Genomic DNA, 13,609 nt, shown 5'->3' on the forward strand with positions numbered 1-13,609 from the left:
AAGAGCACTCAGGTCGTGTGAGAATCTTGTGTCTGTAAATGTATTTTGAACTTTAATTCCTTCTTGTCTGAAATTTCTCTGCACATTCCCCTCCCAAATGGCTCTGCTTCTACTTATTCTTTAGGACAACAACTGGGTAGGAGAGCATGTGGATGTCTTTTGGCGGAGGTGGGATATTATTTATATCTTAAGATCAATTTTATATTCTAAATGCTATGGGATCACACACTACATCACTCCGTTGGTCTAAAGTGCTGTGTAGGTCAACTCCTAAGTGTATAACCCTAGACTTATATTTTCAATTGCTAGGATTCAAAAGAACTCCATGATTCTTGCACATAGCAAAAATGTAGGGATCTCAAACATTCATTCTGCTACGAATGTTATTAAGAGATTGTTAAAATACAGAATCCAGGATCCACTTCCAGCATTCTACTCTAATATATCTCTGTTGAAGTCCAAAATGCTGTAGGATTTTTCTTCCTGATCCATATTCACCTTGATCCTGAACTTAGATAGCAAGCATGCCAATGGTAAGAATGAAAGTTGGTTAATGAAAGATACTATATAAGCTAAATTTATTTAGTTCCTGACTTTCAGAGAGAAAAGCATAGCTCAGAGGATAAAAATATATCCATACCTACTCCTTATCCTTATCCTAATGAATAAAATTAATATAAGAGTCTACATAGGGAGGAATGCCAGCGTTCTCAACAAGTATCCCCTGTTTCAGATAAGGTTGGTGGAAAGATCGCACTCTGAGAACTCTTCCCCTAGAGCAATGAATCAAAAGCATCATCACCAAACCAGCAGCATCAGCACTAGCTGGAATATTTTACAAATGTCATTTAAGGGAGACTCCACCCCACCTATGGAATCAGAAACCCTAGGTGTTCAGTAAAGTTCTCTGTGTCTTAACAAGTCTTCCCGGTGTTTTTGAAGCATGTTCAGGTTTGAAAACCACTGGACTCAACCTAGAAACACTAGCTTAAAGCAGTGCTTCTCAACCTTGACTGCACATTAAAGTAACTAGAGGAAATTTTTGAAATACTGGTGCCTGGTTCCTGCCTCCAGAGAATATGATTTAACAGATCTGGGGATAAGACCTTGGCACCAGGAGGTTGCAGAGTGCAATCATTTCCCTAGAGCCTGATCTACAGAAGAAATTGAAAATAAAAAAATAATATTCATTTAGCAACTAGTACCTGACCAATTATTTGCATCTGCTGTCTCATTCAGCTTCTACACTAATTCAGTGTAGTCTGCCATATTGAGAGGAGCAAATGGAGACTCATAAAAGAGCAGATGGTCGCAAATTAAGAATTTTGAACCCAGTTTTTGGGACTTCAAAGTATGTCCTTTCCAGGTTAGTACAGCTAACAACTGTTTAGCACTATAACATATTATAATAAGAATAAAGGACAGGAACATAAAAGAGACGTCTTGTTCCATTGTAAGCTCTTGGCCCCGTTGTTGTAAATTAGTTGTCCGCAAGTATGTGGTCTTATTTCTGGACTCTGAATTCTGCTCCATTGGTCTGTGTATCTCTTTTTATCCCAATACCAGGCTGTTTTAGTTATTATCACATTATAGTACAGTTTGAAGTTGGGGAGCTTGATGCCTCCAATTTCGGTCTCTTTTTCTTGGGAATGTTTTTGTTATTCATGATCTTTTGCTGTTTCAAATACATTTTGTGACTTTTTTTTCTATTTCTGTGAAGAATGTCATTGGGATTTCGACAGGGGTTGTATTGAATCTGTATATTGCTTTTGGTAATATAGCCATTTTAATGACACTAATTCTTCCAGTCCGTGAGAATGAAATTCCTTTCTATCTCTTTATGTCTTCTATTTATTTCAACAGTGTTTTAAGGTTTCAGTATGCAGGTCTTTCCAAAAGCTATAACACTAATTCAAAGAGATACATGCTCCCCCGTGTTTGTTGCACTACTATTTACAATAACCAAGAGCTAGAAACAACTTAAGTGCCCAAACATTGACAAATGAATAAAGATGTGGTATGTGTATAAATATATATGTATGTGTATATACATATATATGTGTGTGCATGTATATATGTATATGTGTGTGTTCGAATGGAATACTATTCAGCTATAAAAAAGATGAAACTCTGACATTTGCAGCAAGATGGATGGCCCTCCAGGAAATTATTCTTAGTGAAATAAGTTGGACAGAGAAAGACAAACACCATATGATTTTCCCCATATGTGGTATATAGAGAACACAAACAATCTCAGTATAACCTCTGTAACCAAAGCACTAGAAGGACTGAAAGAGAAATGAAAAAGTCAGAATAATCTTGATCTGGCATCTTTCCTGAAAATGTTTCAGTCTCCTCCAGTGTTGATATTTGGAAGATTCCCTAAATCCTATGGCTTCATCAAACTCTGAGTAAGAGCACATCAAACAGCATAGGTCTGTGTGGTCATCCGAGGCATTGAAAGGGATTGGAGTCTTTGTCCTGCTAGAAAATTTGCATATTTTGATAGGCACTTACTTTCAAGAGGATTGGAGACCACAAACCTTAAAAACAGATGTGTTCCCTTTCACCAAACCCCATCTTTTGTCTGAGAAGAAATAGAAAGATGACAGTAAAGGATGAGTATGTGCCCAGTAAGCCTCTGAGCACTGACCTTTTACATCCTGGTGAGTTGGAAAGGGGCCCTAGTCACGTAGAGGTGACTAGATGGCGCTTTTACCACATCTCAGACCCATATGGGATAACAACTGAATAATGTCATAATTCATTTATCCCCTGCCAGAATGCGTCTGAAAGTTTTTAATGAAAATTAGTAATTTATCCAACTAAAAAGTTTCTATCAGAATTATATCTGTGGATGGATGCTGCTAGAGACTGAATGTTTGAGTGTGCCCCACATTCATATGTTAAAATCCTATGGCCAATGTGGTTAGAGTAGGAAATGGGCCTTTGTGATGAAATTCAACGTGATGGAGCCCCCATGAATGGGATTTCTGTCCTTATCAAAGAAACTGAAGAGAACACCCAGTCCCTAGGGAAGCAGCTTCTTACCAGACACTAAAACTGCCAGCACTTTGAATCTTGGGCCTTCCAGCCTCCAGAGCTGTAAGAAATAAATTAGTGTGATTTATAAGCCACCCAGTGCACAGTATTTTGTTATAGAAACCTGAGCGATCTAAGACAGAGGCGGAAGCATTAGAAGAGCAAAATGAACTCAAGCTCTCCCCAAACTATTAGCTATAACAAGACACTTGTATGAAAATCAAAAGTGAAGACAAAAATCCTTCAGGTGGGCCATGAAGGAAAGAAATAGGATGTTGTCAAAACAAGATGGAGCTTTCTACATGTTAAAAACTGATCTCTGCAACTGACCTCTACTAAGAAGTGTTCATTCCTGAGGACTGGCATTAGCTCCTACATCGGCCTTCTCATCATCTACTCTCTGGCTTTTTATATTAAACCATTAAATTTTCATTTAATAAAAATAAATAAATTAGGAAGGAATGTGTGAATAGACCATTTTATGAGTGAATAAATAAATGTATTTATGAACTGAGATTGAGTGAATGAGTCAGCTCCATCTTGGGCCCCCTGATTACAGGATTTAAGATCTGTTCATTCTTTATGTCCAAAAAGGACATCTCTCAAATCACCCAATAATGTTCTGTCTTCTCTCACCCCATGGAAGCACAAACCGTATTCCTTTTCATTAAATCCAATGTTCATATATTATAATCAAGTCCACTCGCTACCCTAGATAGAGGCTTTTGAGGCATCATAAAATTCAAGAAATTAACAGGGATAGAAGTGGAATTTAAATGGTGAACTCAATGTAGTATATTCACATGTTGGTTTCCGATGAGGCACACTTTTCTTTTATTTATTTTATATAATGTTATAATGTAATATTATTTCAAATAAATAAATAAAAGCAAAAAGAGAGAAAGATGCATTTCGTTCTAACAAATCAGGGCAATAAATATCACGGCATCCAACCTTTATAGGAAAACCTCTGCTACTGAAGGTGGAAGAGAAGAAAATGGCCCGGTCTTTCTTCACCCCTGGCCTGACGGCCAGAAAGACAAGGAGAGAGGATGAGAACTGTCCACCACTGGAAGCGTCCGGGGAGCAGTACCAGGTCCTCTCTCTAGATGACAATAGGAATTCTTACTGCTCATGGGGACTCACAGATAGAGGGGTCACTCTGTGCAAAGACACATCTCAAGACAAAACTGTCTTTTTCTAGGGAATTCCCTTTAGAAAAGAGATCACAAAATGCCTTCAATCAAAATAAAATTATTTCATAATTTTTCACTCTGAAGGAGTCTTTTTTTTCTATTTTTAGTATGACTTTTATTTTATTTTATTTTATTTTATTTTAAATTTTATTTTTATATTCCCCATACAATTACAACCCCCTTGTTTTGACCCCAAGCCCTTCTTTCCCCGCCCCCCCCCACCACCCATAGAGTGTCTCTGGTTCATAGTTGTTTGTTGATTTTGATATTTTCTTTATTATAGTTATTCTTTTTCCTGGTCCCTTTTTAAGTTTTCTAGATTCCTGCTATGAGTGAGACCATCTGGTATTTTTCTTTTTCTTTCTGGCTTATTCCGCTGAGCATGATCCCTTCCAGCGCCATCCATGTTGCTGCAAATTGCATGTGTTTATCTTTTTTGAATGCTGAGTAATATTCCATGGTGTATATGTACCACATCTTCTTGATCCAGTCATCTATTTTTGGACATTTGGGCTGTTTCCAAAGCTTAGCCATTGTAAATAGTGCTGCTATAAACATGGGGATGCGGGTTTTCTTTGGAATTGATGTTTCTATGTCCTTTGGGTAGATACCTAGGAGTGGAATTGCTGGATCATATGGAAGCTCTATGTTTAGTAGGTCAAGAAATCTCCACACAGCTCTCCATAGTGGTTGGACCAGTTTGCACTCCCACCAACAGTGCAGGAGAGTTCCTTTTTCTCCACACCCTCACCAACACTTGTTATTGCTAGTTTTTTTTAATATGTGCCATTCTCACTGGTGTAAGATGGTATCTCATGGTAGTTTTGATTTGTATTTCCCTGATTACAAGTGATGTCGAACATTTTTTCATATGCCTGTTGGCCATTTGCATTTCCTCTTCAGAGAAGTTTCATTTTAGCTCTGAAGGAATCTTTTTAAATTTTACAATAATTAAATCAGGATCCCCAATGTGAGGCAATATGGATTCAAACTTTATTAATCATTGTTACCTTGTTTGCAAAATATGCATAATAATGGTAACTGCCTCAAAAGGTTGAGGTAGAGTTTTAAGGGATAATACATCTCATGTGCTTTGCACAGTGCTTGGCAATAAATAAACCATTTTTATTACACTTTCAGCAAAAGTGACTTAAATTAGACCATGACTTCTCTCTGCCCCTGTCCCACCACTTATCCTGTTGCTCCTCTCCTAGGTCTTTGAGCTTTATGACCGCAACTTCCGCTCTTATACTAGCTCCACTTGGGGACAGCTTCCTGGGACCAAGGTTACGGGGAAAACAAAACAAAGACCAGTTTCTCTGACTTGAACCCAATCAATCAAGACACATTTAACACTGTGAGCTCAGTCACCTATTGTGTCATTCTTGTCCCCATGGGGGGTTCAGCAAATGTGTTGAGAATGGAGGACTTTCATGTCCTCCTTGTTAACAGTTAATTACAGCACAAATTTTTATAACTCAAGTAATGAGGAGCTTGCTGATATTCTTTTTATATACCTGTACCCAACACATATGTACATAGGACATAATCTTAGTATTTAATGGACCCTCTGTACTGTTCCAGTGAGAGAGCCAGATGTGCTCGGCAATAACATGTGTGTGTTCTAGCAATAGCTTTCCAAGAGGATACTCTTTGTTGCGATATGGAGGAGGAGGAAAGGGAAGAAGGGCAAGGCATAGATGATACCAAGTCCCTGTGGACATGAGACAACATTTTAGTTATATCATGAGGGATGGCTTCTGCTCATCGTATGAAAACCCTTTCATAAAGTGTTTGATGAATCCATCAAGAATAATTTGTTCTCATTCCAAATTTTATCAAGCATGAATGGCAGCATCATTTTACAGGCAAACATTTCTGAACTTGTTGATTGAGCAAAACATCATTGATTTGGGGGTCAGAGCCTCTGGGGCCCATTGAAGGTAATCTGCTATTTGATGTTCAATTTCTTTCCTTCAGGACTGAATAAATGAGCCAAAATCTAAATGGGTGAACCCTAAGACTGTGTAATTATCACCTAGGATAATAATCACATTTCAAAGGGAACATATCTGAAGTCTGATCCGTTGTAAAAGGAAATGAAGGAAAGAGAAGTACAATAAGGATAAAGATCTTTTTCAAACAATAAGTTTATTATGACAAGTAATATCTGAGCAGGAACATAATCCTATCTATGAAATGTACAATTCAGCCAAATGTACATTGGCTGAATATGTATGCTTTCCTCAAATTCTGGAAGACCACAATAAGGAAATTATTTAAAAATTAACAAAGTATGTGTCTGCCTCATGTTCCCCCTCAATTTGCTCCTTATATACAATGAAGATTTCTACTTTTTCATATAAAATATAAACTATGATCTCAATTCTCCAGGACAATAATAATTCAGGACTTGGGCTGAACCCAGCTAGGACAACCTCTTGGAAGTAACTCCTTGAAACAGAAAGCTGAAATGACCTTGATTAAGGAACTTCATATTTTTTAGGAAATTATTTTGGGCACTAAGGATGTCATTAATGGGATTATACTGGTGTTCACTTTGACAAGCATATGCCAGGCTTCCTGCTGACAATGGATCCCAAGTGTAGGGGCAGTTTTTGATTGGGCTAATTAATTAACCTGGTAACAGGGGAGGAAATCGGCAATCACCAACCTTCTGGGAGATTGAAGTTTTGAGGCAAGACCCTAGGTAGCAAAACAATTTACTGCTTCCTTAGATTTTGTTTGGGAAGATTACTAAGTTCTCAGTCCCACTGGGGAGTATCTCCAGGCTCATGGTCCCCCCTTCTCTATCCACAAGAGCAACATCAACTGCTAAGTCCTGTCTTTTATGAGTATAGCAGAGAAGTCTGGCTCAGTGTACTGCTGTCCCTTCTCACACTGGAGCTGAGAGAAAAGTCCTTTATCTATCTTCTGTCTTGCAAAGTCCCAGGCACTGGCTGGTATTGAATTATAAATGTGAGTAATGGCTTTACAAATTGAGACCCCCCTATTTCAGAACTAGTTAAGACTATGACTTACAGTATTTTCTCTGATTCCTCTTGAAAAACTAATTTTTTATAATATGGTAATAAATAATCTTAGCCAAACAAATATTGAGAGAATAAATAATATATAAATTTCATTACAGGTTGAGTTTCCAAAATCTTCTCCTCATACAATAGGATCATTGAATCCTCAAAGATAATAAGGCAGATAATATTTTCTCTCATCAATATTATTCATTTTATAGTTTCAAAGAAATAAGGGAAGAATTGACATTTTATGCACACTAACTGGCTCATATATCAAGCCAAATATCCTCAACACTCTAGCTCATTTCCTCTCACCACAACTCTTTTAGGTAAGTATTATTATTTACATCTTTTAAACAAGAAAACCAAAAGTTAGGTGAGACGATTTGCCCAGAGGATAAAGGTACAGATAGTAGAGTGAGATTATAGCACAGGTCTGCTTTAATGCCAAATCCACTAATTAAATCCCCTCTTAAAACAATGTTAGACAATTGATGAGCTGTCCTAGCCTAGACTCTCTGGAGTCCCAGAATGCACATAGGTCATTTTTCTCATAATGTCCTTGCCAATTGGGGCTGTACTGGCTGGAAAGATAAGAAGGAAGAGGGGTATGATGTGGGATTGGAGGTTCCGAGATGGGTGTGGATTCATGAACAGGTGCCAAACTGGGGTAGATTTCTGGGGACGATGCTGAAATGCTCTTATCTTGCCTATGTCCTGTGCAACTTGTAATAGCAAGTTGATGATATGTTGATGTAATAAATTTCACTCTCTTAGAACCATAAAATCACTATTTCATCTAACCATGGCATGGACCCCCTATTCTGTCTACCTCCTCTTTTAGTTAATATCAATTTTTCAGATCTAAACTTAAATATTATTTCTTCTAGCAAGCCTTTGATATGCAGTCTTAGAACAGACTTCTTCAACACACACACACACACACACACGTTTATTAAAAAATGGACTATCCATGAAGATAAGGGTGAGGTCCAAATCTTGTGAATGCTGACCACTCATATAACCCACCCCACAAAGCATATTTTTAAAGGCAATATTTAAAATAAGAGAATTTCTGGAGCTAAAATTGAGGGAAGTATTAAATCCACAGTATGTGAGGAATAACAAAATAAATCTAAATGAAAATTTAGGGCTGAGTGATGATTCTTTAGTGTTTGATGTGTGTCAGGTAGAAATGGCCCCATGGTGTAAAACAGAATGAATATGCAGTAGTTTTAGAGACATGCTTCAGCTGACTTCCAGAAAGGCTTTTTAAAGAATTAAGCTTCCACAATGAAGCAGGAGAGGCCAGAGATAATGGAATGTCTTAGGCATTGAAGAAGACACAATGTGCAAATCCTTTATTGGAGATTCAAGAATGTAATAAAAAACTGAACTGAGCAATTTTTGAGATCCCTTTCAATCTAGGACTTCATTCCTTGTGATAGTTCTATTTAAGTATTTTATTATAAATCCTGAAGAGTGCCATTCAGATGCTATGAGTGTGACTGGGTGTGATAAAATCCTCCTAGGTCTTCATCATCACACAGATTTCAAAGCCTACAATCATAATATAGAAGTCTGCTTGTCGTAGCCTTCTATGTGCTGTTCTTGAGTAATGAGGTTGTGAGACTTTTTCCACAGTGTAGCTCAAAACTCTTCCATAAGGGTTCCTAAAATTGTTTTCCATGAGATCTTAAACAAGAGATTTCATTATGAAATAATCTTAAAAGAGAAAATGGGGAAATGTGTAGATGGCTTGTTTTCACAGTATATTTATCCACACAGTATGCGTTTATTGAGTGTCTACAATTTTCACATCACTTGCTTGGTGATACAGGGAGCTAAAACATAAATAAGGGAGATGGTTGCACTTGAATTTACAAGTAACAATGATAACATCTGTTGTTAGTCTGCAATGACTATGGACTAGGCATTGAGGTATATTGTGATCTCATTTAATCCTCACGTTGCTTAGAACTAAATATAAACACTATTTTTCAAATAAAGTAACAGGGACTCAGAAAAATTACATAGTGCCTAGCATCATGAAGCCAGGAGATGGAATTTTTCAAATCACATCATTCAAGTTCAAAACTGATTTCACACTAATGCAATGCCCCCCGCCACATGTTTTAATGAGGTGTTGTCTATGCTATGTGACATTGGAAATAATTCAAAACAATATTGAAGTCCAGAAGAGGAAAAGAGAATGAATGGATGAGACCCAGCTTGCTAGCTTCTGGAGAAACAAGAGAGGACCTTTTATGTCCTCAGTACTCTTCATCTTATTCCTCCCTCTGTTGGTGCCTCTGGAGTGGGTCTATGTGATTGAGTCTTCCTAGAAATGGTATTTCTAGATTGAAATGTTTCTTCAATGCTCATGATGAATGATAAGAAATATTAGAATTGGGCTAGTTGAAGCAAGATCACATGTCACCTGTTTTCTACCTTCTGACTATGACTTGGTCTTGGAAAGGAAGGGGGATGGTTGCCTTTGATGATAGATCTGTTCATTAGAAGATTCTTGAGGAAGGTAGATGGCCCATTCAGGATTTCACTGTAGCACCTTAGAAGGAAAGGTTAAGTATGGAAACAGACTGGTTTGTCTTTCCTATTTATCCCCAGACTTACAAAAGGATTCTTAGATCTTTAAATGTTTATGATCCCATATTTTCCATTGCTCCACAAGCCCTACCAAAAAATACTCTGTTTCCTTCAGATCCTATGCTTCTGCAGATTGGGTAAGGCTAGAGAAGTCTGAACTTGAGAGGGATTTGTTGTCTGAAGCGCATCCCTCACTGGCAAGCTCAAGTCTATGTCAGGTCTTCACTCCATGAGCATTGATTTCTATCCTCAAATTCTACTCCTAACTCGTAACACACTTTTAATATACTTTTGTTTCAGGTAGAAAGATAGTTGATGCATAGATACAGAGATAAAACATTTTCATCCAATATTAGTTTATTACACATTTTTCTACAAGTGGAAACCTAACATATGTACAATGCTGGATTTTGCCTTTCTGGGGGTGGGGGTCAAAAACGCGTAACGTAAAATTTACTCTCTTTACAATTTCCAAGTACACAGCACAGGACTACTAACCATCTACACATCGTTGCACAAATATCTCCACAAATTTTCCATACAACAAAATGAAATTCTATACCAATTGAGCAAGTCTTTCCCTTTTCCCCTTGTTCCTGTCAATCTCCATCTACTTGAAGTTTCTAAGAACTTGATGACCTTAGACACCTCGTACAAGTGGCATCATGCTGTACTTTCCTGTTTGGAACAGACTTATTTCACCTAGTATAATGTCCTCAAGATTCACCCATGTTGCAGCACATGGGAGAAGTTCACTTTTTTTTTAAATATCCCCCTGTATGTATACACCACATTGTGTTAGCCATTCATGTGCTGATGAACATTTAAGTTGCTTCTATCTCTTGACTGCAATGAACACAATTAAGAGACATGCAAAAGTCCTCAAAAGTCTGCTTTCATATTTAAGTTTTCTAAATTCCTGCTATGAGTGAGACCATCTGGTATTTTTCTTTTACTTTCTGGCTTATTTTGCTGAGCATGATCCCTTCCAGCTCCATCCATGTTGCTGCAAACTGCATGTGTTTATCTTTTTTGATTGCTGAGTAATATTCCATGGTGTATATGGACCACATCTTCTTGATCCAGTCATCTATTTTTGGGCATTTGGGTTGTTTCCATAGCTTAGCTATTAACAGGAAAAAGACTAATCAACACAAAGTAAAAATCAAAATCAACAAGCAACTATAAACCAGAGACACACTACAGGGGGGAGGGGAAGGAAGGGCAGGGAGAGGAAGAACTAGAGTCAAAATAAGGGGGGGCTGCAATTGTATGGGGACTATAACCATAATGAAAATGCATACATTGTGCAAAGATGAAAAATGATGCAAGAATTATATAAAATAAAATATTTTTTTTAAAAAAAGGATCTGATTTCATTTGTGTTAGATATGTGCCCAGAGGTGGGACTGCTGGATCATAAGGTAATTCCATTTGCAATTTTTTGAGAAACATCCATGTTGTTTTCTGCCATGGCCATGCTACTTTACATTTCCACCAACAGTGCGCAAGGTTTCCAACTCTTCCTCATCCTTGGCAACACATTATTTTCCATTTTTTGATAGCGGCCAACCTATAGATGTGTAGATGGTTAGTAGTCCTGGGTGGGGGTCAAAAACACGTAACATAAAATTTACTCTCTTCACAATGTTTCTCTTCTCATACACTTATTGGTCATGTGTAAGTCTTCAACAGAGAAATGTCTGTTTAAGTCCTTTGCTGATTTTTAATTGACATGTTTGTTCTGTTGCTGCTGAGTTGCAAGAGGTCTTTATACAGTCTAATGTTCACACAGTATTAGATGAATAGTTTGTAAATATTTCTCCATTCCATAGGCTACCTTTCCACTCTGTTGAAGTTCCTCTGCTGCACAGAGTTCCTGATGTTTGTTCAAAGCAATTCTGATGGTGCCATCCACCACATCACCCTCCCCTCACCTGAAGAGCAGTGTCTCCCACATAGTTTCCAACCTCCTAAGATCTCATGGCAGCCTCCTCTTCACACACCCACTTTCCAACAACTTATATTACAATCCTGGTAGGCTGAATCACCATTTCTAAGGACAGTCATATCCCTTTGTTTTACAACTTTCTTTTCCATTAACGACCTTGCTATTCCATGTTTCCTCTCCCTTGAAGTCTTTTTTTTCCATTTTATTTTATTTTATTTTTTTAATAATAAATTTTATTTTTATATTCCCCATACAGTTGCAACCCCCCCTTTCTGATCCCAATCCCTCCCCTCCAAATTGAAAATGTGTTTCATCTCTAAAACTTTACTTTCTGAATTGTAAATTTCTTATCATGCAAGCTACTTTTGATCATAAACACATTGCACATATTTTCTACCATTTTGTGAGTTTTGATGTTACATCCATACATCTCCAACTCATTACTGAGGAGGTAGTGAGTATAAATATAGATGGATTAATAAATAAATGAATAATCTTCTCCCTCCACCTCCACAAGCTCTGCACCCAAAATATACTGCTATTTTCTTGTAAATTTACCAAAATAATTTGATTTTCATTCTACTTCTGAAGGTAGCTATGAATTTCAACTTACTCTACCTTGTTGCTTCAAAAATTCTTGATCATTAAATCAACTCTTGGCAGTTAGAAATTTATTTGTAGGAGAAAAAAGAGAATTAGCCCAGATCCTTCCAGTTTCTAATTCCAGCCCTGCAAAAGTTAGATTAGTAGCCCAAAATGTGAACTAATATATTGTCAGTCTAATTCTTCTTCTGTCTTTATAATTCTCAACAGAAAAAAAGGCTGGTAACTCAATGATCTGGCAAAATCATTCAGTGTTGATGGAATTTGTGTTTCTGGCCTATCCCTCCCACCCAGAGATTTGCATCTTGTCCTTCCTTGGAGTCAGTCTGGTTTACGTGTTTGTCATCACTGGCAATGTCCTCATCATGGTGGCCATCCAGACAGAAGCCCGTCTACACACACCCATGTACTTTTTCCTGGGCAGCCTCTCAAGCATAGAACTGTGCTATACTGCGGTGGTGGTGCCCCACATGATGGCCAAATTCCTACAGTCCGAAAAGACCATCACCCTACTAGGCTGTGCTACCCAGATGATTGTCCTCATTGGACTCGGCAGTGCTGACTGCTTCCTCTTGGCTGTCATGGCCTATGACCGGTACGTTGCTATTTGCCACCCCTTGCAGTACCCCCTCATCATGACCCTAACTCTTTGTGTCCGCCTGGTTGTGGCCTGTGTGGTCGGTGGTTTGTTCCTGTCCTTACAGTTGGGGGTCTTCATCTTCTGTCTGCCATTCTGCCGGTCTCGGGGTATCCAGCACTTCTTTTGTGATGCACCACCAGTGATGCGTCTCGTTTGTGCCAAGAGCCACATCCACGAGCAGTCAGTGCTGGTGGCAGCCACGCTAGCCATCGCTGTACCTTTCTTCCTCATCGCCACCTCCTATGGCTTCATTGTGACCGCTGTGCTCAAGATCCACTCAGCAGCTGGCCGCCACCGGGCCTTCTCCACCTGCTCCTCCCACCTCATGGTGGTCTTGCTGCAGTATGGCTGCTGTGCCTTCATGTATCTGCGCCCTAATTCCAGCTACAACCCCAACCATGACCAGTTCGTCTCACTGGTGTACACACTGGGAACCCCACTGCTCAACCCACTTATCTATACCCTGAGGAACAATGAGATGAAGGGGGCCATAGGGAGAGTTCTTACCAAGAATTACCTCTCCCACAACAACTAA

At 38.4% G+C, this 13,609-nt stretch overlaps 1 protein-coding gene across 1 annotated transcript; it reads left to right on the forward strand.

Annotated features, from left to right (window-relative positions):
- Nucleotides 1–12,664: 12,664 nt before the first annotated feature.
- Nucleotides 12,665–13,609, forward strand: LOC311170842 (olfactory receptor 10W1-like; the record flags this gene model as incomplete). The annotated part of the gene is made up of 1 exon (XM_084233303.1): nt 12,665–13,609. The coding sequence occupies one exon, from the start codon at nt 12,665–12,667 to the stop codon at nt 13,607–13,609; it is 945 nt and encodes a 314-aa protein (XP_084089429.1).

The sequence above is a fragment of the Talpa europaea genome (genome assembly GCF_964194135.1).
Source record: "Talpa europaea genome assembly, chromosome: 1".
NCBI lineage: Eukaryota > Metazoa > Chordata > Mammalia > Eulipotyphla > Talpidae > Talpa > Talpa europaea.